The following is a 26,107-nucleotide window of genomic DNA, read 5'->3' as shown; positions in this document are numbered from 1 at the left end:
ACACGCATCACCAGTCAATCTGTATACTAAGAATAACCCTGTTTTGGAGCACGTGTAGATGGGAACCAAGAACCCAGAATAAGCAAATGGTCACTCTCACACCTACAAAAGCACACATTCCATCGTGTTCAAGGCAGTGTAATGTTTGACCAAAAAAGAAAAAAGCATAGTTTAAGATGACCCATCCGGTGAACGAGAATCATTAGAACTAAAGAGACTCCCATCTAACTCTGGCCAAATGCGTGCGCGTTGAGAGAGAAAGAGAGAGAGCAGATGCACAGTTTTCTGATGGCAACGATGAATCACTGCACGTGACATTCTCCCTCCATCTACCCTGCAGCGGGCAGTCTGCGTAGCACCATCCACCTATCTGAGTGGTTACTACTTTAGGGTACAAAACACACTCAAAATCATCATAAACAACCTTGGTTGCGCATGAAACATGGAGGGTCCTCCTCCTCCTCTTCCTCCTCCTCCTCCTGTTCATCAGATGAAGATGTGAAGTCCAGCTGTTTCATGTATACAGAGATATGAGCTATCGACCGGCATTAGCAGATCTTCATGATTCCTTTCCCTCCGCAACAAAAGGTTTTCCTTGTACTCGGTCATTTCTGTGCAGATTCTCCCGTTGTTCAACTCTGTTCAAAAATGAAAAAAAAGAAAATTTTCATTTCATAGACCAGCATTTAAAAAGTATTTGATTTAGATGGATTCTTTTTAGAATCTTGAATTCGGGAATTAGGCCCTATGCAAGCCTATCCACGCTATAAGATTTTTTCGATTTTGCAGCGGTATAGAAGAGTAAAGAGACGTAAAGTATATTAAAACGAAGTAACTTAATCATCCGATGAGCGTGAAGCGAATGATCGAAGTAGCTAGACAGTGTAAAAGTATCATTGGGAAAACATGTGAGCACAAATCTCAACAAACAAGATGCGAATCTTGGTGGACCCCATGTGATGGTCGTGTAAATGCCATTGACCTGTCGATACCGATTGCTCAAATATATTTTGAAACATCGAATGAGACATTCCTTTCACCAAAGAGTCGAAAAAGCCTGGAAATCTATCGTGAGCTATAGTGTACGTGCAAATGGGCAAATGGTATCGATCAGTGAGTTTAGATAATGTTTTCCTTAGGAGCTAATTAAGATAGGCTAATTTCAGTCAACCAAACATCGTAATCGATGCTATGAATTTTTTTTTTTTTGGGCCAATTAGAGGTAAGGAGTGATACTTAAATATTTTTTTTTTTTGGGACAAATTAACATCGGTGAACTCGAAAGTCAAGCCCTTGACTGTTTTTTTCCTGTTTTTGTTTGGGTCAGAAACAACTCATTGGTACTGCTTACCTATAGCAAGGGGGATAGACCACAGGATTCCTATTTATAGCAATTGGTCCGAAGACGGTAATTTCTCGGCAAATTCCTAAAGCTTCCTTATCCTCCACGACCGACGCGGACGCTCGCGTTCAGTTTCACCCGCGACGGCCCCCCTCGGCTTCCCGACACGACGTCGTTCCCCCGCGCGCCCCCCAACCCCGCCCCCCCCCACCCGCGGCAGGGGCAGTCTCGCCATTTCCCTCGCCCGGAAAGGAAGTCGGAGGGACACTTTTCCTCTTAAAACTTGACCAGTCAAGGTACGACACAGAGACGCGACAGCGTCCCACGCCGTTTCCTCTGCCGAACTGTGACTCTCTTCTCTTGCATGCACTGTTCGTTCGCGCTCTTTTCCCCCTCCTCCTCCTCTCTTTCCCCCCCTTCGCGGACTCGCCGCCGGCGGCTCCCCGGCGACGGCTCTCCGTCCGGCGCCTCCCCCCCCCCCGCGCTCTTTCCCGGAGGAGCTCTTCCCGCGCGCGCGCGCGCGACCGAGGCATTGAATTTCTCCTCTCTCTTCTTTCTCTCTTCCCTTCTTTCCCTTGGTTGCCTTTTTTCTTGAGAATTGTCGGTCTAGATGATAATGCGGTTGCGCGCTTCTTGACTTTCTTGTGCTGAGAGACTGATGGTTCGTCGTGTCGCTTCGTAGATGAGGTATAACGTGCCGGTCGCGAAGAGGACGCGGGCTCAAACCCGTTCGGGCCGTCGTGATCGGCATCGGAGGGAGGGAATCATCGCGGAAGGAGTTGATGGGGATGTGGAATTTCTAGGGGAGGCGGATTTGACGTCGGAGAAGGGGCGGAATTGGAGTAAGGGTTTGGTGGAGGCGGAGGATGTGATATCGATTGTCTCGGTTGATTCTGCTGATTTGGGCAGTGGCGACGGGGTGCCTGCGGTTGCGGAGAGCGGGTTTCTTGATTCCGCGCAGTCGAGCTGTTGCGGCGCGAAATTAGGTGGGCGGCGCGAGGATTCTTCTCGTGCTGATGGCGACGGAGGGGATGTTTCTAGTGAAAAGCCAGTCGAGGATCGCACTGTGTTGAATTCTGATTCTACTTTGTGTAGGAAGCAAGAGGGTGCTCTTAGGAATAGTGGGGCCGCTGTCTTTGTGCAGGACGGAAGCATCGGCGAAAGCAGTGGCTCCAAATGTGACAGTGGAAAGAAGGAAAATTTGACCTCCTCCCCTGGTGGAGAAATGGTAGAAACGGGTGCCTTGAAGGTTGATGAGGAACAGAGCTATGTCGAAATTATTGAGGTGTCAGATGAGATGGAGACATCCTCTAATGAGGATGAGATGGAGACGTCCTCTAGTGAGGATGAGATGTCGTCCAGTGAAGATGACAACACAGATTATGAGGATGAGGATTACGTGGGCGAGACGGCGAGTTCTGTTAGCACGGATAACTCAAGTTCTTCTAGTGAGGAGGAAGTAGGAGATGGGAAAGATGCAAGCAAATGTGAGATTACAGGAGAAGAAAGTGCTTTTGATGGACCTCAAGAAGGGAAACCTGTGCCCGATTTGAAGAACAGGAAAGCAAGCCAATGTGAGATTACAGAAGGAGAAAGTGCTTCTGACAGATCTCGAGAAGGGACACCCGTGCCCGATTTGAAGAAGAGGAAAGGATTGGGTGTGAAAATACTGACCGGTTCTCTTAGAGATGAAGATGATGACAAAGAAAGTGCTGTTAATGTCGGTGAAGAGCGCAATTGTGTGGCACTACGAACTCGATCACGTTTTGGTAGGCAAGGGAGAGATATGATAAACGTTGGCACTTTCAGCCATCCATTCTGTCTTGATGATGATGATGATGACCTTGGCTTATCTCAAAAGTACTGTGTCAAAGATGAAATTCTCATTAATCAGGACAGCCATCGTGTAAGAGATAAAACTTATTTTGCTGCAGTGTCAAACTATAGAAAAGATAGATCAAAGTCGGGTATAGATCAATCTATGGATGATAAAGACGACGATGTCTCCGATGATGAAAAGCGCAACCCAGAAAACTTTTCATCCAAATCCATTAAGAGAAAAGCTGGTTCAAACATCAATAATGGCGCCGAATGTCCGCAAAAGGAATGTGGGAAAGGTGAAGATTTTCCATTCCTATCCAAGAGAAAGCGCGTTCGTTCTCCCCAAGATTATGATGTCATCAAAATTCTGGTGGATTCCATTTGGGATAAGGGGGAGATAACCCCCCAGGAAGCAGATGCTTTTAGAGACGCAACTCGTGAAGGAGAAACCAATAGGCAAAGCAGTGAATGGATTCTTCCATTGAAATTTACTTTTGGAGAAGAGGAACCAAAGCAGCTGGAGAAATCAGAAAACGATAAGGAACTGGACAAGCTGTGGGATGAGCTTGACTTTTGTCTCCGGACTTGTGAGATCGACTCTTTTGATGCTGATCTGGTAGGTGGAGACCGAAACATCTCTCTTCCTTTTAAATTAAGGATGCTGTAACTTATATTGTTGTTGTCATCTTAAGACCATTTTGCTTGGTTTAGAGTTAGTTCAATTCTTATTTTTTTCTCACATTATAATGGAGCCATGTTATGAATTAGTTTGTCATTATTACTTTAAACTTTGGTGTAATTTCACATGGAGATGATGTTAGTTTTCCTTCTGAGCTGGGATGTTGTTAGATTTCAGCATTCAGTTGAAATATGCTATATCCCTAGCAATTATCATAATGGTTGTCATGCCCTAAATAAACACATGCAATTCTCAATGAAACTTAGGCTTGTGTTTGCATGCCCGGATGACTAAGCAGCCTTTAGTGCATACTTCCTTCTAGCTCTGATAGCCAGGACCTCCAATGTTCTTTTGACACATATGTGAAAGACATCATTTCAGGTTGGAATATATTTGATTCATCGCATCGGTAGTTGCTAATTTTCTGTGCTCTGGGTTGCCTTAATTTTTGCATGATTTAGTGAAACATCATGTCTGTTTGCACAAAACTGGTGTTTAATACATCTGTATTGCTCTCTCCATATGTGATTACAAGAAGCAATTCTCTTGTGCATGTGCTAAAAGTCCAACATAAGTCAGCGGTATCAGAATGATAGTATTCTGGCCTGGTTGTTTGATATACCTCAGCATCTAGAAATCTGCATTTAATTTGTAATATGTCAATTTCTTAGTTTACATATACTGTCACGTGAGCTTTTTTGATGCCATAAGTTTGACTGAAATGTTAAAGTAGCTCATCTTTGCTCCCAGGTTGAAAGCGAAGATGTCGACCCTCAGCCTCACTTTGATGGAGTGAGCCTTTGTAGTCAGGGGAATCATGAGTTTATTCTCGATGAAGAAATTGGAATCAGATGCAAACATTGCTTCTTCCTGCGGCTGGAGATCAAATATGTTGTACCACCATTAGTAAGCCCTGAAATCCTTTTCTGCTTAAGTCCTGGTTGTTTTGATTCCTCTGTTTTGGCTACCCTGCGTGTTGGCTCAAGAGAGCATTATCTTTCGATCTGCAATCCTGTTCCACTTAAATCGACATAGATTTTGAAGTTTGGACTCATGTTCTGTGGATTTGGAGAGAATTTTATATTTCCATTAGATTGCGCTGTCCGTAAATTTCACTCTTAAAGAATTTAGCAAAGGTTGGATCAAATGAATCCAGTTGAGATGATCTAGCTGAAAGTTTAAGGAAAGATACTTTTGCGACTTCCTTTCTTCATATTTTCTTGGGTTCGCTCGTTAATTAATTAACCGATGATTAAAGAAAATTAATTTAATTTCACTTTCTCTTCATCTGCTTTATAATTTTGAAACTTTATCAGGCTTATTGACTTCTACCTTTACGCCTACACTTTTCAGAGTACTGATCCTTCGGAAAAGTCGGGGCAAAGAGTCTTGGGTAGATATTACCATGAGGACTATTTGCTTGAAAAACTTCGCTCTCAAGACTCCGGTTGCGATCTCCAAGCTGGCCTTCCGTCGGCCAATGTGCGTGGTACGGTTTGGGACTTAATTCCTGGTGTGAGAAGTGACTTGTATCCACACCAATGTGAAGGCTTTGAGTTCATTTGGAAGAATATAGCGGGAGGAATTCAGCTTGATGAGCTGAGAAGGCAAACAACTGTTGGCTGTGATGGTGGATGTATCATATCACATGCTCCTGGAACTGGAAAATCTCGGCTGACTATTGTTTTTCTTCAAACGTATATGGAACTGTTTCCAAGTTGCAGGCCCGTGATCATTGCTCCTCGGAGCATGCTCCTCACGTGGGAAGAAGAGTTTCAAAAGTGGAACAAGGATATACCATTTCATAATCTCAACAATCCCGAGCTTTCTGGGAAGGAAAGTAAGTCAGCTTTGAGTCTTCTAAGGCAATTTAAACATGGGGACCAGAGCCAAAAATATGTTCGTATGGTGAAGCTGTATTCATGGACGAAAGAAAGCAGCATTTTGGGAATAAGTTACACACTCTTCAAGTCCCTTACGGGGCAAAATAGGAGAGACAGTACACCTCGACATAAAACTGAAGATGAGCAGAGGAAAATACTTCTAGCGCTTCCTGGTCTTTTAGTTCTTGATGAAGGACATACTCCTCGCAATGACCGGAGCCTTATCTGGAAGGCTTTGTGTAAAGTGGAAACGCAAAGACGCATCATTCTGTCTGGAACTCCTTTCCAGAATAATTTTGACGAGCTCTTTAATACACTTTGCTTGGTGAGGCCAAAATTTGCCGAAAGAATTTCATTGGGACGCTATGTTAATTTCCCTAGAAAGCGTGGACGCAAAAGAAGCAAGGTGAGAGGGGAATGGGATGTGATGGCCCAATCCATAGTAAAAAATGACAATGACGGACTAGAAAAGCTCAAAACTATGATCGACCCATTCGTGCATGTACACAAAGGTACCATACTTAAAGAAAGACTTCCTGGTTTGCAGGACTCTGTGATTGTTCTACGGCCAGGAAAATTACAGAAGAGCCTCCTTGATAACGTGCAAAGCTTGAAGAGCCCGTTATTGTTGAGTCACCTTGTCTCCTTAATATCCGTTCATCCATCTCTCTTCTCTCGGTGCTCTGTACCTGAGAGTGAAGGGCTAGCAGTTGACAGAAGTAACTTAGAAAGCCTTAGAAAGAAACCAGAAGCTGGGGTCAAAACCAGATTTCTAATGGAACTCATCCGTCTTTGTGAGGCAATGCATGAAAAGGTCCTGGTTTTTAGCCAATTCATTGATCCCTTGAGCTTTATAAGGGATCTGCTCAAGTCCAATTTTCGTTGGACAGATGGTGAGGAACTGTTGTACATGGATGGACAGGCTGACATCAAGCAGCGCCAATCCTCCATTAATGCCTTCAACGACCCAACGAGTGAAGTGAGGGTGTTGCTTGCTTCTACAAAAGCATGTTCCGAAGGGATTAATCTGGTGGGCGCTTCGAGGGTCGTGTTACTGGATGTTGTGTGGAATCCGTCAGTTGAGAGGCAGGCCATAAGCCGTGCCTACAGACTTGGACAGCAGAACAAGGTCTATATATATCATCTGATTACTTCCGGGACAATGGAGGCTGAGAAATACTGTCGACAAGTGGAGAAAGACAGATTGTCCGAGTTAGTGTTCGCTTCATCGGACAGGACTGGCAATCCTAGGCAAAAAGTCACGTCGACGGGACCGGATGATAAAATTCTGGAAGAGCTGATACATCATCCTAACCTCACCGATATGTTTGAAAGGATAATTCACCAGCCCAAGGAGTCTAACTTGATCGAGACATTTAATTTGGTGGACAATTCTCAGACATCTGTTTAGGATGTCTTTGTACAGATTCTGCCAGTTTAAGGGGAAGGAAAAAAGCTACAAACTGTGGTCTTTTGTACTTATAGCTTACAGAGTTCTCTTCTGTTTTGGGTTGGGGTTCCAAAGACATTTTGGTGGACCATTCACGGACATCTGTTTAGGATGTCTTTGTACAGATCCTGCGACTTTAGGTGAAGGAGAAAAGCTACAGACTATGGTCTTTTACTTTTAACTTATAGTTCTCTTCTGTATTGGGTTGGGGTTCCATAGATATTATGGTTGTGAGGTCCCTGACTATTCTTTTGTAGATATACAGATGTTTAGATGAGACCACCAATGTGGCTTGGCATGCCATGTGGCTCCTTTTGAGAAATTTCATTTCTGCTGTCCATCTTATTAAATGTCTGCGATGCCTATTGTGTTTGCCTGGAATTACGACCAAATAGAAGTTGTCGACAAGGTGCAAAAAACCTTGCTAAATTGCTATCATTCCGGTCGAATTCAATTCAGAAAGTGACCCTGAATCTTAAATCCTAAATTTTACTCCAACCACGAGTTTTCACAGATTCATTGTGCTTCTTGAAATTGGAAGAATTGTCGCTCTCTCGACCCATGATGGATATTTGCCAACGGGACAAATTGAGTAATAAAGTTTGTGATTGCTAATTCTTCGTTTCGAACTTCGACAACTCGCTTTCGAGTGTTTGAATTTCTAACCAAATCGTTAACGATTCTGTCCTGCCATTGAACTTCAGCAATGCTGAACCTTTTTGCCCATTGTGTCGAAAAAAGCCCGAGACAGTCGAGCATCTATTCCTTCTCTGCGACAAGACAAAGCAGGTTTGGTCAAATCCCTATTTCAACATCCACTTTTCTCACCAACAGGTCACTAGATTTGAGGAGTGGTTGCAAAACTACAATGATATGACCCAGAAAAACATACCTTTCGAGATCATCGCAGTCACCCTCTGGAAAATCTGGTTAGCGCGTAATACCCTAGTATTCCATCATGAGCAGACAGACCCAATTAACATAATTGAATCGGCTCTAGACATGCATTGTAATTACGCGAAGTGGAATAGAAGCAACTTAAAGCGTGAAGCAGTACCGCTGAACTTAAAACCGAGATGGAGACCACTAGCCCCTGGTTTGCTGAAGATAAACATCGATGGATCTCACCTCTCAGGGACCATGGAAGGGGCAATTGCATGGGTATGTCGCGATTCAGAAGGAAGATTGATGGAAGGCCTTGCGCGACCAGTCCGAGCATCTTCCGCCCTTCAAACCGAAGCCCTTGCCTGTCTCTATGCCCTCAAACACTTTGCTGATTTGCCTCATTTAAAACTAATGCTGGAGTCTGACTGTTCAACGTTGATAAGCTGTTTGAGATATTCTTCCTTCTGTCCTTGGGATGTTGAGCCAATTATCACTGATTGTATTGGCCTCTTGGCTTTTTTTGAGAGTTTAGAATTGGTCATTTTACTCTTGTAGGTGGGCCTGGGTTTAATGAAATGATATCTCTATTTCAACCAAAAAAAAAAAAAAGAACTTCAGCAATGCACATGAGAGTAAGGACGTGGCGACCCGATCTCCCCGCCCGAATAGCGATCAATTTGGGCTTGATTGAGACAGAATTTCTAGAGTGGGAAAATGACACAAACAGTCCTTGAACTTTGGCTCAATGTACAATTTAGCCCCTGAACTTTCAATTTGTTCAATATAGTCCCCGAACTTTAACCTAATATTCAATGTGATCCATGAACTTTTAATTTGTTCAATGTGGTCCCTGGACTTTTGGTACATGTTCAATTTAGTCCTTGAACTATATGAAAATGTATAATATAGTCCCTGAACTTGAATTAATAATAGAAGGACTATATTGAACATTTTTATATAGTTCAAGTATTAAATTGAACATGTACCAAAAGTCCAGGGACCATATTGAACAAATTAAAAGTTCAGGGACCACATTGAACATTAGGCTAAAGTTCAGGAACTACATTGAACAAATTGAAAGTTCACGAACCAAATTGCACATTGAGCCAAAATTCAGGGACTATTTGTGTCATTATCCCTTCTAGAGTTGATGCACAGAAAAAGTAAGAACCCGGGGGTCGATTGAGACCGGGCCAAAACTTCAGGGGCCAAATTCGAAATATCCCAATTTACGTCGTTGGTAATAAAAAGTTCGCGACTGCATCTAAGTATATAAGCGAAACAGAGCGGTTTTGGCCAAACCCTAACAGTCTGCTCTGCTCTGCTCCGATTGCCGCCGCCGCCGCCGCCGCCGCCGCTCGTTTGCTGCTCTCTCTCGCACGCCAGCCATGGTTCTTCCCCTCTCTCTCTCTCTCTCTCTGTCTGATTCGATAGAGACGAAGTGCAACTTCATGTTTGTGTTCTAGCGCGTCTCCTTCTAGTGCAATGATGATTTTCTGTAAGCGTGTGCTGCGATTTTAGAGGAATGACATGGATGTATAAGCTCGAACATCAACCACACTGGGTTGTGTGCGTGCGCGTGCGGGTGCGCGACGGGTCTCTTTTGGTTTTGGAGAAACTCAAATGCATTTCGCACCGTTTGCTTTTGTTCGCAGACCAAAAGAACGAAGAAGGCAGGCATTGTCGGCAAGTATGGTAAGGATCGTGACCATCTTATCAGGCAATTCCTAGGTGCAAACAGCTTATTGTCCAATGAATATATGGCATCGACCGTGCCTCGTGAATTATGGGCATTGTTGTCTGAAAGGAAGACATTGTGTAGAGGCCTATTAGCACTGCTTTCTTTCTGATTTAACCATGTCGTGTATTAGGCAATCTGGCAATCTTTATGTGGCATATTTGTGAGGATGATTAGATTTGTGGCCTCAAGATTAGGGATAGGACTTGGGTGTAGTGGAAATTAATTTGATGGTCCAATGCCGAAGTCATTTGCTTTACGGGAACGTTGCTGAATGGATCGAATTGCTCCGGACTGCAGGCACCCGTTATGGGGCGAGTCTGCGTAAGCAGATTAAGAAGATGGAGGTCAGCCAACATAGCAAATATTTCTGCGAGTTTTGCGGGAAGGTAAATCTTTTGCTGCTCTTTCGTATTATCGCTTCTTCGTTATGCTTCTAACTTGGGCCTTCGCAGTATGCTGTCAAGAGGAAGGCTGTAGGAATCTGGGGATGCAAGGACTGTGGTAAAATCAAGGCAGGCGGAGCTTACACCTTGAAGTAAGATATCTTCTTTTGATACCTTTTCTTTTGTGCTGCGCGTGCTCCATGTTAGGACGGATGACCGAATAACTCTTTTCTCATCCTTTCTTTTTTCTATGCTACAGCACTGCTAGTGCCGTGACGGTAAGGAGTACAATACGGAGGCTGAGGGAGCAAACTGAAAGTTGAATGGGCCATTCACCACTTCAAACCATTCTTGTTAGCAGCTTATAGCTTAGATAACAAACAGTATTTTCTTTGAAAGCATCCTCTACTTCGGTTGTTGTTTCGCTTTCGTTCCCCCTTTTTAATTGAAGAGCATGTGCCAGGATCATAACTAGATAGAGCAATTGTTCTATCTCCTGTCATTTGTCTAATCGGCGTAATGTCGGCATTTTTGGAGTCTATTATTGAGACAGATCGAACTTGTTGTCAATCTAAAAATTCTATTGGAAACTTTCGATTTCTTCATTTATGTTGGGTCCTGTTGATAGACTGTATTCCGTGATGCAGGCCATGCAGATTCCAATTTGCTCCCAGTATATATTATCTTCCAACTGTCTTGCTAATTTTTCATGAATTGGCCTTAGGCAGATGCTATGTCCGTGTATCGGAATTTATTTAGGAACTAATATGGCAACTTTTTACGCGTGCAAATGAAGTCGCCCACTTTGTCTGAGGTCACGTGTATTGCAAACATCATTTAGCGGAACTCATAAGCGACGCTTTCATTGACTCTTGCACTCTTGACAAAACGGTCCGACAAAGTACCACTACATGGCCTAATCACTGCCTAACGTGGCATCTCGTGTCAAAACATTAATGATGGATTAAGCCCTCGTGAGTCCTTCTGTCAATACTTTCTCTTCAACGTGAGCACAAGCAATGTCTTTTTATAGGTGTTGCACAGTAATTATTAGAATTCCGAACCCCATTCAAAAGAGGGCACTAAGCATTTGAGACCGCAACTTTTGCTGATAAATCTAGGTCGAACAGTGTGGTGGTGTGCAATTAAATTTGTTTCCAGATTTCTCTAACATCGTCTGTATATCACCAATACCTAAATTTTTTCCTTCTAATTCACTACACAATTTTTACCGAGAAAAAGGCTTTAATATTAAAGTAATTTCAGTGCGACCATCCATTGTAGGCAACACCCTGAGGTAAGGAACAATAGAGATCCTGGCGACCAAAAATAAACAGATAATCTACTTGGCAATACACGAATCATTACCACTATTCCCATCCAACTCTGGTCAGATGAGAGGAGAGCGTGAGAGAGAGTCCCTTCCAGCATACACAAAATGCCAGATTCATCACCAAAATGCCAATAACATCATCTCCACAAAATGGAGAGAACGAAACTAAACCCAAGGATGGGTACTTGCTACACCCGGCCAACAGAAAGAGCAGATGCATAGTTTAAGATGGCAATGATGAATCACTGCACATGACATTCTCAATCTTCAGCGAAATACTTCTCCTCGGCATCGTCGTCGGCCTCCCTAAGCCAATGATCATCCAGGCTCACATCCTCATCTATTTTGGAGTAATCCAAGTGCTGATGATCTTCCCCTGACAAAAACTTCTGCTGCATAATGTAAGTGAACTGATCCATCTGGTCTTGAATTTCCATAGCGGATAAAGTTTCGCCCTCCATCTGCCCTGCAGCGGCAGTCTGCAGAGCACCATCCAACAATGCAAGTGGTTACTATTTAAGGGGACAAAATAAACTCAAAAACATCATAAACGACCTTTGTAGTGCATGAAACAGGAGGGTCTTCACGACAGTTTCTAATTTGTTTTATGAAATTATCTATCTTCATGAAAATATCTAATCCGTCCGTGCCACCAGTTTCAGTTCTTCAAATTAATTAAAATTGATGAAAATACTGCTTCAGGTCTTACACTGAGGGTTAGTATTGTATTGAAAAAGGACAAACAATAAGGAAACTATTAAGTCGTTAGGAGGAGTTTTAAGGGCCCAAGAGGATTACAATTTTCACAAATTACCTCTGCATGATTTGAAGGGGCGGCAGATCCATTGGCTTGCATGTTGTGTTCTCCTTTTGCTGGCTCCAAATCCTCCTCCTCCAGCTCCTCCTCCTCCTCCTCCTCCTCCTCCTCCTCTTCTTCCTCCTCTTCTTCCTCTTCCACTTGTTTTCTATCATTACCAACCCAGTCCCTCTCAGCAACACCTAACCTTTGCTGCTCCCTCCGTATCTCTGCAACCAAAAAAGCTTCTTCTGTCCTCCTCATCAATGTCTCGGACCACCTCTCCCCTGGCCTGGCCATACTCCTCCCACTAGGATCCTGGAACTTCCCCACATACTCATGGTGCAAATATGGCTCTCTCTCCCTCATAGCATCCTCCGAAAAGTATTGCCCGTCAGATATTAGCTTATTAAGGTAAGCTCTCCTGCGATTTTTAACGGTGATTGATCTCGACCGTAACTCATCCGAAGTTGGACTCATGATGGTCCTCAGGTGATTTAGATGCCAGTTTATTTCGTAGTCATCCTTGAGTGCATCAAATTCTCGAAGCTCATCGCTCGTCAATTGAGTTCCATAACGTTCTGTATATCAACAAAAGAAGGAATGACGGTTATTTATATCACTAAATCTCTCATATACCATCTAGCTCTAGAAAGGCCTATAATGTAGGACTTTGACAGCCTAGGTTTGGACCTTTCATGCTAGAACAAACACAGTCATACAAAAGCTATAAAAACATTACATTGTGTCTGACACTCATCGTATGGAGGATCTCAAAAAAAGAGAAATCAGTGTCATCAGAAACAAGCTTATAGAGAATTATATCGAATCCAACTGTTCATTGTTTCGAGAACACTCAAAATAAAAGCAATCAACTCACAAAGAAAGGATGGAAATTCTAATTGAGGATGGTAGATCCAACAATTAATCAGTACAATGACCATGGAGGATGGGCGCATCGATGGACAGAAAAGAGCACGAACACAATGAAAGACGAGTTAAGGCCACTGTATCAAGTCCCACAACCCGAAGAAACAGGACTAACACCACAGAAGGATGATGATGAGATCACCACTCGTTCGTCCCAAGACAACAAATTTAAGCATCCACAAAATCGAGCGACCATAATATTTCGCAATTCCGCCAAAACTACATCGCAAGCGCTCAATTATAACATCCAGCTTGTTCTTCTTGAGATGGTGTCATAAATTTAAAAGCATCCAACTAAAGCCGCCCCCAGATTTTTCCTTCCATTTTCACACAGACTTCAGCACACAAACGCCGGCTTAACATCTCCGGAACTAATTCGCCACAATCAGTCGCTAGCAGCAGGGACACTCTCAATTCTCCGCTCACAATCGCATACATATCCAAACACATCATCTCTCCTTCACCTTCCTAATCGAACTGATTCCGCCGGAACAAGAACATACAATCAGACCTTAAAAAGAACAGATTGGCGCGATCGCTTGCGCACACAGAGACAGAGCGAGAGCGAGAGCGAGAGAGAGAGAGAGAGAGAGACCTAAGAAGACGGCGGTGTCGCGGGCGAGGAGGTCGAGGAAGATGGACTTGCGCTGGGACGAATCGGAGGTGCGAGGCTGGACGGCCCGAGGGAAGTAGAGGTTCTCGAGGGACGACAACCTCTCCGCGATCCTCTCCTTCGCTTCGCCATCGATCTCCCCGCCGCTTCTGCTCGTGCTCGTCTCCGCCATCGTCGTCTCTCCCTCTCTCTCTCTCGTCGCCGGCGTCTGCGCGGAGTGGTGTGCAGAAAATGTTCTTCGGTGCTTCGGAAGTCGGTGTCTTTCAAACCTTCGGAAGCTTAGTGCGGTCACGTTGATACGCGAGCGACGTCGTTTTGAATTCTTTTGCCTTTTTTTTTTTTGGACAGAGGGAACGATTAATCCTAGGGAAAATTCCAAAAAACGAGGTCCGAAATGGAATCATTTTCTCAAAAAGCTTAAAGTGGATATTATCTCAAATAAGGCCTTGAAGTGGCCATATCATTTTCAAATAAGGACCTGATCTCACCGGCCAAAGGGTATTTTCGTCTTTTACTTTCTTTTTTTTTTGCCTTTTTTTGTTTTTTTCTTTTCCTTTTCCATTTTTTTTTCCTCTCTTCCCTCCGCCAGCCATCACCAGGGCCGGCGGAGGTCGCCAGCCTCAGGCGGAGGCCACCCTCGCCTGGGTCGCCCTCCTCGGCATCGGGCGAGGGCTCGACGCGACTTGGGCAGCCCTCATCCGACGCCGGCGGAGGTCGCCGGCTAGGCGCAATGACTGCTGGGAAGGGAAGAAGAGAAAAGGAAAAAGAAAAAAGAAAAGGAAAAGAAAAAGAATGTAAAAAAAATCAAAAAAATATACTTACATTTTTTTTTTACTAAAATACCCCTTCTACGACGACAGAATAGTCACCGGCCAACCAAAAGTCCTTATTTGAGTTGATTTGGCCACTTTGGGCCATTATTTGAGATGATTTGGTCACTTCATACCTTTATTTGAGATAATACCCACTTCGGGCCCTTTTTTAGGAAAATGACTCCACTTCGAACCTCTATTTGGAATTTTTCCTTAATCCTATAATATTTTATCGGCGATTAAGATATGAGAGATTTTTAATCTTTTCAAATTGTTCAATCATGTATCTCAGCTTTTATTTTATTTTATTTTATGTGATTGAATCTCTGAACTTTTTATTTTTATTTTTTCAAATGAGTCATTCCATCAATATCCAAATTCACTCCATCTTACTAAAATACTTGGGAACTCATGAAAATGAGAGCCACTCAAAATCTTACCTTCCTAGCTATGGCCAAGCCACGCCACGATTCTCCTGCTTTGATGAGAATCGGATCCGAGACACAGCTTGATGTATTATAATTCCTAGAAACGAAAATGCTGACGCGAACTAACAAGTTAACTGAGTACACAGACTAATGCTTACATGTAATTTATTTTTTGCTGATCGGATAAAGAGAGAGAGAGAGAGAAGGAGGAGCTGCTAGGGGCGGGGCAGCGAAGGCGCCACCCACGCGCCAGCGAGGGCCGCCGAGCCCTTATCAGCTATTATCGGGATAGGGCGATGCCTAGCCATGGTCACGTGACCTCAGCCAAATTCATACCTGGCTTTGGACCACCAGGCAACACGTAGGGTCGTGTGACCCTAACTGCCGACGATCGCCAGGATTGCACGATCCTCGATTAGCAGCCGCCGAGGTCGCGTGCCAGCAGGGCCGCCTCTCTCCCAATCTGTGTTACTTTTTTCTTCATATTCCCTTTTCTTGTTAATTCTTTTAAAGTTTATTTTGTTCCTTAATACATCTTATTTTGAAAGTCGTTAAAATTCTTTTACCGACGTCTCAACAATCACGTCAACATTTCCATCCATAATTTTGACAGAAGAACCAACTTAGACAAATGAAAAAACCAAAATAAAACAGTTCAAAAACCATAATTCAACAATTTGAAAAGTTGAGAAATCTCTAATGCCTTTTTCTCTATTTGATTATCATCTCATGTGAAGTGTAGGGGTTCTCAAAGACTTGTTTGTCATTTGAATAGGCTCGACTTCTCATCACTGTTACTGCCTCGCGATTCTCACTCGATACGGGGACAGAGCAAGTTAACGTTGTTGTCCAGCGAACCAAAACCGGAACCAGACACATATCCATTTCAATCAAACAAACACAACTCTCATCTCGATGCCTCCACGAGGCATGTCATCATAGCACAATCGAAATGCTCTTGATGTAACACCAGTGCCGTGCCATGCCGTGCACTTGTTGACTGCATTAGACATAAGAACAATGACTACAAATTGCCAAACCGATCAATGAAGCTTTACAATTGCTGAACACCTCCAAGAGATAATCCTCTCGCCATCAGCAAATCGATACAGGGAAAAGGAAAAAGAAAGGTGTTGACCCCGAAACACTGTTTATCTCCATATTTTATAAATGAAGGCATCTCTAGTACTAAATCTATGTAGCAATCTCGTCGACTTCAGAGTTGAACACGAAACTAGGAAAAGTAGTTGTTATGTCCCTGAAGTTCAAGAGGAGAGCACGATAAATATATTGAAGATGACCACGTACGAATGGACGAGGGTATGGGAAAAGGGAATCACCGCAAATAAGGGAGGGTCATGATTTTTAACAACGATGGGTTCTTGGAAACAAAGTTCTGCCATTCGGACTTGTCGATTTTCCCATCCTCGTCCACATCAGCTTCCAAGAAAGTCTGCAAACATTAAAAGAATTAGATCTCCACAAAGACATGGATTGGGACACGTAGAGTTCCAGCAACAGGAAGGACATGCACGCCTTCCTGGAAGGATGTCCAATGCCCCGCTTAAATAGGCGACACAGTTGCCCATCACTAAGCTTCATCTTTTATTACTTCAAGACGTATAACTACTCAAATAAGATGCATCAAAGTCATAGATATAATTGGTTCTTTTCAATCCTTCCAACATAGTAAGATCTCCTCCTATCCGATGCTACTCCTATCCAAGTAAAGGCGACTTACCTTATCGAGTATTATCTCAATCGTGTCATCAGCCAATTTCATGTCTGATTCACATAGAAGAGCAATCAACATTTGCTTAACCTGCCAAATCAAGCACCGAATGAGAATCCTGTATTAAAATTGGTAATCCATATATCAATCAGCGGGACATTCTTTTCTACAAATTACCTAATGCTTGCACCTTGAGTAAAGCATTTAAATTCAAAATTGAATCACTTGGTTTACAAAACCCTATAAATTGGAGGGACAAAGTCAACTGAATAGGGTATTATGACCTTACGTATAATTGACACAGAATGTAAACACCAAGTACAGTTAATCAGGATGGTTCCCGTTGAATTGAGATGATTCAAGTGCAATTTTCATTTTTCGATTCTGCACTCTAACATAGGTATTTATTGGAGAGAAAGCAGTTGGGGTATTGCTAACATATAGCAACCGTAACTATCGTTTGATGAACTTTGCATCTCAATTACCTCTTGACGTTCGATAAATCCAGTACCATGCAAATCATATAGCTTGAAGCAGACTGCAATTGAGTAATAAACGTGTCAAAATTGAAGGATAATGTGCATAGAAAAAAAGTGAGGAACAGGTGAAGGTGGCACTTGAAACCGAATTCTATGGCAGCCAGCACAAAATCTGCACTTTGTGAACTTACAATCAATCTTATCTTCTTGAGGAGCATTAGGATGGAAGACATTAAGGGATCTAACAAAGTCACCAAAGTCAATGGATCCCTTATGCTTAACATCAAAAAGATCAAAGATCTGCACACAAGGGAACAAAAATTAGGAGTCCAAATCGCTAATTACTCAACAAAAGGTATTATGCTTAATGGGCATGGAGTAACTGAATTGGAGAATTGAGTTACTTAATGGTAAATCCAATTTAGAGGCAGATTAATATTTTCTCGTAAAGTTGAAAATTTTATAACCAGGATTTTGAAATTTATCCAAATCAACAATAATATCTGGAGGATTTTATAACAGCAAAGTGGAAACGCACGGATAACTCATGAACAGACATGGCATGTAAAGGGATGGGCATCATAAGAGTAGAAACAAGCAAAACAAGTCAATTACCCGATTGGCAAAGAGATTCTCTTTCTTCCTGTTCTTGAATAAAGCCAACTGAAACTCTTCCTGGAATACACGGTAAGCAAATTCATTTTCACAGATGAACCGGAATTTGCGAACAAGAATAAATCAAATGCACAACAGAAAAAAAGGAAAAATGAATATATTAAACATACTATCTCAAAATGGAGACTTTTCCGATCATCATCCCCCACCCCCTCCCTCACCCCCAATCAACAGTACAATATCAGTTGCTTCCAACAATGCTTTGGATCCACGTGTCATTGGATAAAAAGAACTAAGAGAAGGGGACATGCACGAGGGTAGAGGGCATTATGTCCTCCCTACCATTGTATCTCCGTTTTACTTTAACTGAAAATTTTAGCAGAACATGCAGAAAAACCAAATCTATGCTACCGAACTAATCATGAACTTACCAGTCTGCTTACAGATTACTATGAATTTCTGAGATTAACTATTCACCAGTAATGACCATGCAATTATTAACTGATATAGAAATGAGTGTCATCTAATTTTCCACAAAATTGGCCAATGGAAAGGGAAAGGGGGAAAGCGCTTTTAGCTCACAGACTTATTAGTTACAAGACCCTGAGACATGATACCAAAAGTGCATAGTTTACACATTATTGAGTCTTCTACTCAAAGAAGGGACTATAAAAGCAGGCAAAATGGCATTCCAAGAAAGGCCCACTGGGTCAACAAAGCAAGAGAAATTTGGTGGGTCTGGCTGAAGAGTGCACATTTCCTTACCCTCGGTAAAGTCTTCTTCTATATATTCTAGATTTTTTTAGGAAGAAGACATCTAAGGTGAGAAAACGAAATGAAAGCGTGCAGTGCAATGACACAAAAAGAAAATCAAGCGTTGCTTCCCAATCAGAGGTGCATCTTACCTTATTTATCAACCCATCATCAACTAGAGAGCCGCTGATGCTCTTGTATAGCTCAAATAGTGCTTCAACTTCACTGACACTGACTGAGAAACACAAATTGATAGGAGTCAGTGTGTTTAAAGGAAAAAACCAGTGAGCAGACAAGCATGAGTCTCACCCATAGCCTTCATGATCATTTAAGGATGATGAAGCACGTGTTCAGATTTCTCACCAAGAAATTTGTGAACAGATCACAGTCACAATATTCCTATTGTATCTCAAACCTAAGCAGAAAGTTACATTCTGTCCTTCAGTCGAATGCAGGCACACTAGTGAACTTCCTCAACTTAGTGCAAGAGAAAAGCTGACTGCTTTGGAATAGAGGTTGGTTCCAAGAGTTAAAATTACCCATTCAGTCTGAATTATCACTATTGTGCAACTAAAGCAGAACTAAGAAAGCACCAGAATGCGACAGAAATTGTTTGGCACTGGTGAATTCTGAGAGATACTCACAAGCTGTCTGCGAGGCAAGAGTCACGGGGTCCTCGTAACCAGGAAATTGTCTTCTTTGTGTAGAATGGAAGCAGCCCATTTACTGAAAAAGTAGCAGAGAAACAGCCGCAACTGGAGTGGGCGCCTAGGCCTCAACACAAATTATCGCCGAAACCATCGTACTTTAAACTGGAAAATCACAAATCAAATTCAAAACCGAACATGCGAATCAGTTAGAGACTAAATCGATGCCACCTGATTTGCAACCACACAAGAAAAAGAAAACGCAATGACCAAACCAAACCAAACCAAACCAGAAGATAAATTCTTGTTATGATCTAAAAACACCAAGGCATTCTCTTCTGGCCTCCCAACGCGAACGGTAAGATTAGCAGGCACACAACAAGTGGGACAAGCAAAAAACGCTGACCAAACAAAGCCAAAGCCTTGATTGTTCCACCACTCAATTAAGCTACTTGACAAATACAGCTAATCACAAAGCCAACACCATTCTATGTATCCAGTTAACTTTAACACTTTTCATCTGGAACGAGATGATAAAACCAAGAAAAGAAATCCACCAACAATCAAGAAGAGTCCAATCTCTCATCAACCAGACATACAGCTAGAACCGGCACACCAAACACTCCAAAGACATCGAGAACAACCCCACTTAAGCCATAAACTGAAGCACATGACATCAAGGGCCAAACACATTCGAGACAAGCAGATCCCGCCAATCAACCCACAAGAGTAATATCCCAAGAACAATCGATGGAAAGAGCAAGAATCAAACAAAGACAGACCCAAGATTACTTACCCTGCTCGCCAAATCAAACCCTTTGTTCGGACAGTGCCCTTTTCCTCGGAGCAAGAAAGAGAGAGTGTCTAGAGCTAGAGAGCGAGACAGAGAGAGAGAGAGATCTATCAACGATAAGCTGCTTTGTTGTGTTAATGGTGGCAAAATTTTCCTTTTTGAAGGAGCAGGGGAAAAGTGAACCAGAAGCGCGTATTCTACCGGTGAGGTGAGGGGTTGGGGGGCGGAATCGGAGGGCTGAGGATGTTTCGATCGGACGGACGGGAATCCGTACGAGGAACTTTGACCATGTGGAAATCAATTTGAATCTGTTTTTCGTGAACGGGGAAGTCGGAAGAAAATGTTGGGAGGAGGATTGACGAAGCAAACTAGAAAAGAGACGGGAGATGTCGAACAGTTTGGACTTAAGAGTCCAATGATCTCATCTATGGTTGACCCGCAATTTATCGGACGGCAAAATTGAATTTTGCTTTTGTGCCTATTTAGAATATCACGAAATATCTACACTAAAGTCACAAGTTTTAGGATTTGATTTGGTCAATTTAACAAGTTCTAGAACTTGATTGCACTTTTCGAAAGTTTCAGAACTTGACTGTACCTTTCGAAAGTTTTCGGACTCAATTACACTTTCATGATAAGTTTTATGACTTAATTGCACCTTTCGAAAGTTTTAGGACTCGATTGCACTTTCATGACAAATTTTAGCATTTTTAATGCATTTATTCCGAAAAATGACATTAGACCTTAATTAGGTAAGTATCGCCCGTTATTTCTATTGTATGAGAATGAAATGACATAGTTAAGATAACGGTTCGTTTTTCTTTTTCTAGAAGAATGGTAGTTTACTGACAGTTTCGAATTTGTTTTGGTAAGAACACTTCTCATACTTTTATAAAGGATAATTCTTTGAGTTCAGCTAGTCTAGTTTGCTCCCTAAAATGCCCCCAAATTGTCCATTAGTTGCTTCAAATCTCAGAAAAAAAAAAAACAAGAAATCCTCCATATCATATCAAAGGTTCAGAATCAGATATAAATATATATATTTGATTAATAAAAGGGGGCAAAAATCCGAGTATCAAACCATTACTTTTTTAAATGACCATGTATTTAATCTAGTCTAAAATCATAAATCTCACATGCAAAACGATTAGCTGTTAAGCCAGTAGCCATAAGCCCATGCAATGCAAATGCATCGGACACTTTCGTTGAAAACGCACGAGCAAATGACAACGACGATACGCAATCGTGCGAATTTCACCGACCGACCCGTTTTGTCTCTAGTTTGCCAAAAGTACACGCATGAATTCCAAGTTGATTCAAAATTAGGAGGATATTAATATATATATATTTAATTTTTTTTCTTAACCTTAGTCGCGTCGGGTTTAAGAAAATTATGACGGATTGAATCACCTTTTTTTCAATGGGGACGTTTGCTTTGGCCCTTTCTCATTCGCCGCTTAGCGCCATCCTACGTTCTTTCGGTGGTGGATTTATCTAAAACGACCATCTTACGTGGCGGGCGACGAACGATTGCCACGTCGGAGCTTTAGACTCGAGACCAGATTGGGCGGCGTCGCTAATTGCTGAGTCAATCGGGTCCCTCGAAATCACGCACACGTACTTAATCCGTTTTCAGCTCCCCAGAAGGATCGGCGGGGCCCACTCCGATTTTTCGTTCTTAAGAGAAATAATTGCGGGAAGAGCCAGATGGTGGGCACAGGTGGGTCCATCAAATGGATGGATCAGATCGTATTCAGGGAGGGTTGAACATAGTCCGTCCAAATGAATTCATTTTCATGCAATACAAATTTAACGACATGTGCTCGACCTGATCAATATTGCTAAAACATTTTTATAATTAATTGGATCTATAAAAACTCATACCCAAATTGAGGTGGTATGGAGCGAGTGAGGGCGAGAGAGAATAAAGAGATAATCATAAAGATATGGTAGGTCTAAGTAAGTTGTAAACTCATTTATGATCCATTTATAATCCATTTAATACCCATATTATATTTAAACTCATTTACTGTATAAAATTAACCCGTATAATAACTCAACCTATCATGTATGGGCTAAGAAATTGATTTATAACCCGTTTTGACAAATTAAGGCACACGATAGAATTTTGACTTAGGAGGACCTGAATTCATCAACTACGGCATTGAAAAGTAGGGTATATTGTGCTACCAACCAATAATATCATAGTGGACCATACATATGGATACTTTAGAATATCCTTCGCCGTCTATATACATATCTATATTTGATAAGTACCAACCGTGCGTGCCTTCTCTCGAGGAAAAATTGGAGCTACCTTGTTCGAGATCCATCGCTCGACGGTATCGGGCCTAAACGGTGTGCCTAACTCATTTTATCGCTGTTTGCAGTATCCATCTTTCAAGTGGCGCCGGGTATTTTTAGCCATTGTCATATGCTTAAAGAACTCAGTCAGACACTCATTTCTCCGATTCCAAAGCGACAGAATGCTTATAAAGCCGAGGATTGGCGGGCCTATTAGGTCGTGTAACGTCGCTTCTAAATGGATCTCGAAACTTTTGGCTAACCGTCTCAAACCCCTCTTACTCGAGTTAGTGTCCGAGAATCAAGTTGCTTTTGTTCTTGGCCGCCGGATAACAATGAACGTTGCCATCGCTTTGGAGTTATTCCGTAGAGGGAACCACCGTCGTGGTAAGGGCGGTTGGGTTAGAGTCGAATCGGGAATGCACAAAGCTTATGAATGAGCAAAATGGGAGAAAATTGTCCAAAAAGTCTTAAACTTAGTCAATTCAATTCCAAACTTTTCGATTTTGCCAATCGAGTCCTAAATCTTTTTATGTGATGCTAATTGAATCCATTCGGTCAATTTTAACAAAAAATCACTGACGTGGACACCCGCCGGCGCTACTATGGACAATTTTTAATAAAATTTTCGAATTTTTTAATTATTTTTTGTTCTTTTTTCTTTTCTTTTTCTTTCTCTTCTTCCAAGCCCGGCGAGGGCCGCTTGCCAGCCCTTGCCCAGTGAACGGCGAGGGTCGCCGGGCGGCCCTCGTCAGACTTGATAGAAATAAAGAAAAAAATTAAAAAAATTAAAAAATCCATTTTTTTAGAAAAATTATCATCATCAGCGCCGACCATCCTACGTGGCACTAACGGTGTGCACATCAACGATTTCCGGTTAAAATTGGCCGGATGGACTCAATTGGTAAAATGTGAAAATGTTTAGGATTCAATTGGCAAAATCGAAAGATTTTGGAATTGAATCGACAAAAATGCGATAAATTTAGGACTTTTTGGATAATTTTCCCACGGAACGGAGGCTCCTATCCCCGCTGAACGCCCAGCTTGCACTTGGCTTTGATCGGAGAACCCGGCGGATCCCGTCTGAAAATTTCGCGTACGGTGCCGATTCAACGGATTCTTCTGGTCATCTTCTTATCTAACAGTCGCGCGTTAGCCTCTGACCTGCGGACTGTGCCAGATCCGATCGACGAGCTGGGAAGTTAGGGAAGCAAGTTGTCCCGCAGCTGCTACGTAAACAATGGTTCTTATCCTGCAGTATATTCCCTTGGTGGGCCGCTGTTCATTCTGCGTTTTTTTGAAGAAGAAAAAGAAGGGAAGCAGCGTGGAGTTTCTTGCTCGAATTCTTTGTGGTCCACTTGCTTTTCTATAGTCGGCGACGCGATCATGATTGTCGGATTCTAACAACAAAACATTGTGCATGTCACGAGGTTCCGACAGAAGAGAGAGAAGACTTGACAGGCTATGATGATCCTAAGTTGGTTTGGGAGGATTTTATTTTCCCCGACACGAGAGGATGAGCCTTGCTTATCTTGTACGAGCATGCTCAATATGAGTGGTTAGATGGTATCTTGTAAGTGTCTCGTTGGATCTAGATGATGTGGTATCTCCAAACATTTTGCTAAACTAGGTCGAGGATACTGAAATTTAACAGTTTGAAAATTGGGTGGTTAACAATAGACGCGCAAGAAGAATTGAGATGGATCCGATTTGACGATGAAACATCAACCGGACACAAAGCAATCGGTTTCATCTATGATGAGATACTTTTCTTCTGTCGTTTAATGCATGAGATACATTCATTATGTTTATTCGTGGAATGGTTGGTTCACGATTCTTTTACCTTCTTCGCTTTTCTAACAAATAAGCAAGGAATCATCTCAACATATATATATATATATATATATATATATATATATATATATATATATATTATATACATTCAATGTACCAATTATCGGGATACACAGCATTGCTAGGGAGAACATAACAACTGTATGATTTACTTTGCACCTTAAAAGAACAGCACCGCATCATTTCTCTTGGACAGGTTGGGATGGGCAGCAATGCACCAGCAGCAAAGTAGAGGAACATGGCCATTTGGGCTTCAATTTTGTACTAGCGATTTGGACTTTATTATACACGTTTCCCACTATTCCTCCTAATGTACCCAACAACGCTAGTGTTTCTTGCAATGGTCATAAAAATGCGGAGAGGACAATGACACTTCATCTCTCGAAGCTCGGGGAATCCATGCTCTTACGGTAGAATAACGACTTTCCGGAGATCTCATACGATGAGTTGGTCGAAGAACTCAATGCTCCGGGGGGATGACTTTCTAAAGAAGGAGAAGCGAAGCTTGCCAGGAGCATTGCGGCGAAAGCATGCTTACAACTTTCAAATCTTTAAGGTCTTCTTTGCATATTTCATGTCCATACGACACGTTGTGCTTCTTAAGGTAAAATGACATATTTTATTTATATTCATATTTAGAGACACATATGTGTAAAAGAGGCAACGAATTTGTTTGAAACAAATACGTGAGTGCCGGGGAAATTTTTTTTTAAAATTATCGAATCGATTTAGAGAAAATCTGCAACAGTTTGGTGGAGAAATTTGCTAACGAAAGCCAGTTTGAATATAATTTCTTTTTAACTAATAGGAAGATTGCGTACAAAAGTAAAGTTTTAAACATTTTTCATGGCGATGAGTGTTTCGATAGGAGTGTAATCGAGCCGAGTCGAGTCGATCCACTGCCAAATTCGAGCTCGACTGGCATTCCCAGTGCTTGAGCTCTTCCAAGTATTAATTTTCCCGCTCGAATTTTTTACTCGGTTAGGGTATCAAAATACTCGAGCGCGATTTGATCGCGATCAAACTTACGAACAAAAACTCTCGATTATGATCAAACTCACAAACAAAACTCGAGCTCGAGTATTCTATGCTCGAATATTATATCTTCATATATCGAAAAGCTCGACCTCGACTCGATAAGATACTCGAGGAATTCGAACTCGGGCTCGACTCGGAATTAAAGCGAGCCGAGCTCGAGCTGTTCCCGAGTAATTTCCGCGGACTCATCTCGTACCAACGTTGTCATGAAATTCATCATTGCATGTACGAGGAGCATTACCCACCTAACCTAACCCCGTCGAATTATTCGCTTTCGTTTGGTGGGTCTCGTGCAATGCATGCCTGTAGTTGTCTCCTAGTCCCCCGCTTGCTCTCTTCCACTTCTTTTTAAAAGAAAAGATAACATAAATGATCCGTGAACTTTGACTTAATATTTAATGTGATTTATAAATTTTTAATTTATTCAGTATGGTCCATAAATTTTAGCCTAACGTGTAATGTGGTCCCTAAACTTATAATTTGTTCAATATGGTCCATAAACTTTTGGTACATGTTCAGTTTGATCCCTGAACTATATGAAATTTTCAATATTGTTCCTGAACTTAACGAAAATTAATGGAGGGTAAATTTGTCATGAATGTACCAGTTTGGGGTTTTTTGTAGTAAAAAAATTAGTTTGAGATAAATTTGTTACGAGGGTACCAATTTTGGGTTTTTCGTGATATTAATCATTTTATTAAAATGTGTAATTTTTTTTAAAAAAAATTTCCAAGTGTTATTTCCACTTTTACCAATATTCTTTTTTTTATAAAAATTAACAGTTTTTACACCGGTT

General features: G+C 42.0%; 4 protein-coding genes across 4 annotated transcripts; 2 read left to right on the top strand and 2 right to left on the bottom strand.

Annotated features, from left to right (window-relative positions):
• Positions 1 to 1,670: 1,670 nt before the first annotated feature.
• Positions 1,671 to 7,497, top strand: LOC115685362 (SNF2 domain-containing protein CLASSY 3-like). Its single transcript, XM_030610439.2, has 3 exons — positions 1,671 to 3,779; positions 4,593 to 4,748; positions 5,196 to 7,497. Exons 1-3 carry the CDS (start codon positions 2,025 to 2,027, stop codon positions 7,134 to 7,136), a joined length of 3,852 nt encoding a protein of 1,283 aa, XP_030466299.2. The 5' UTR covers positions 1,671 to 2,024; the 3' UTR covers positions 7,137 to 7,497.
• Positions 7,498 to 9,326: 1,829 nt separating this feature from the next.
• LOC115685370 (60S ribosomal protein L37a) lies at positions 9,327 to 10,789 on the top strand. The gene is made up of 5 exons (XM_030610447.2): positions 9,327 to 9,451; positions 9,716 to 9,755; positions 10,099 to 10,187; positions 10,254 to 10,336; positions 10,444 to 10,789. Exons 1-5 carry the CDS (start codon positions 9,449 to 9,451, stop codon positions 10,505 to 10,507), a joined length of 279 nt encoding a protein of 92 aa, XP_030466307.1. The 5' UTR covers positions 9,327 to 9,448; the 3' UTR covers positions 10,508 to 10,789.
• Positions 10,790 to 11,503: 714 nt separating this feature from the next.
• Positions 11,504 to 14,077, bottom strand: LOC115685363 (uncharacterized). Its single transcript, XM_030610441.2, has 3 exons — positions 13,839 to 14,077; positions 12,332 to 12,894; positions 11,504 to 11,996 (listed from the first exon to the last, which is right to left on the bottom strand). The coding sequence occupies exons 1-3, from the start codon at positions 14,026 to 14,028 to the stop codon at positions 11,778 to 11,780; spliced, it is 972 nt and encodes a 323-aa protein (XP_030466301.2). The 5' UTR covers positions 14,029 to 14,077; the 3' UTR covers positions 11,504 to 11,777.
• A 2,031-nt stretch (positions 14,078 to 16,108) lies between these two features.
• LOC115685369 (calcineurin B-like protein 9) lies at positions 16,109 to 20,278 on the bottom strand. The gene is made up of 9 exons (XM_030610446.2): positions 20,119 to 20,278; positions 19,320 to 19,487; positions 18,828 to 18,910; positions 17,923 to 17,982; positions 17,499 to 17,607; positions 17,314 to 17,366; positions 16,838 to 16,918; positions 16,437 to 16,549; positions 16,109 to 16,354 (listed from the first exon to the last, which is right to left on the bottom strand). The coding sequence occupies exons 2-9, from the start codon at positions 19,396 to 19,398 to the stop codon at positions 16,291 to 16,293; spliced, it is 642 nt and encodes a 213-aa protein (XP_030466306.2). The 5' UTR covers positions 19,399 to 19,487; positions 20,119 to 20,278; the 3' UTR covers positions 16,109 to 16,290.
• Between the last annotated feature and the right edge of the window lie 5,829 nt (positions 20,279 to 26,107).

This window comes from Syzygium oleosum, unplaced genomic scaffold (assembly GCF_021117445.2).
Source record: "Syzygium oleosum isolate NSW1041296 unplaced genomic scaffold, Sole_v2.1 Sole_v2.32, whole genome shotgun sequence".
NCBI classification, from domain to species: domain Eukaryota; kingdom Viridiplantae; phylum Streptophyta; class Magnoliopsida; order Myrtales; family Myrtaceae; genus Syzygium; species Syzygium oleosum.
This window is presented reverse-complemented; position numbering and strand designations above follow the sequence as displayed.

Bases quoted from the DNA above. Each gene is read 5' to 3' on its own strand.
- LOC115685362 (XM_030610439.2), top strand. From the start codon at position 2,025: ATGAGGTATAACGTGCCGGTCGCGAAGAGGACGCGGGCTCAAACCCGT. The intron at 3,780-4,592 runs GTAGGTGGAGAC...CTTTGCTCCCAG, and splicing joins ACTCTTTTGATGCTGATCTG to GTTGAAAGCGAAGATGTCGA. The intron at 4,749-5,195 runs GTAAGCCCTGAA...TACACTTTTCAG, and splicing joins AATATGTTGTACCACCATTA to AGTACTGATCCTTCGGAAAA.
- LOC115685370 (XM_030610447.2), top strand. The intron at 9,756-10,098 runs GTAAGGATCGTG...TCCGGACTGCAG, and splicing joins AGGCATTGTCGGCAAGTATG to GCACCCGTTATGGGGCGAGT. The intron at 10,337-10,443 runs GTAAGATATCTT...TCTATGCTACAG, and splicing joins GGCGGAGCTTACACCTTGAA to CACTGCTAGTGCCGTGACGG.
- LOC115685363 (XM_030610441.2), bottom strand. From the start codon at position 14,028: ATGGCGGAGACGAGCACGAGCAGAAGCGGCGGGGAGATCGATGGCGAA. The intron at 12,895-13,838 runs GTCTCTCTCTCT...GTTGATATACAG, and splicing joins CGACACCGCCGTCTTCTTAG to AACGTTATGGAACTCAATTG. The intron at 11,997-12,331 runs GTAATTTGTGAA...GGTGCTCTGCAG, and splicing joins CCCCTTCAAATCATGCAGAG to ACTGCCGCTGCAGGGCAGAT.
- LOC115685369 (XM_030610446.2), bottom strand. From the start codon at position 19,398: ATGGGCTGCTTCCATTCTACACAAAGAAGACAATTTCCTGGTTACGAG. The intron at 17,983-18,827 runs GTAAGATGCACC...CGTGTATTCCAG, and splicing joins ATGATGGGTTGATAAATAAG to GAAGAGTTTCAGTTGGCTTT. The intron at 16,355-16,436 runs GTGATTCCCTTT...CTTGAACTTCAG, and splicing joins ATGACCCTCCCTTATTTGCG to GGACATAACAACTACTTTTC.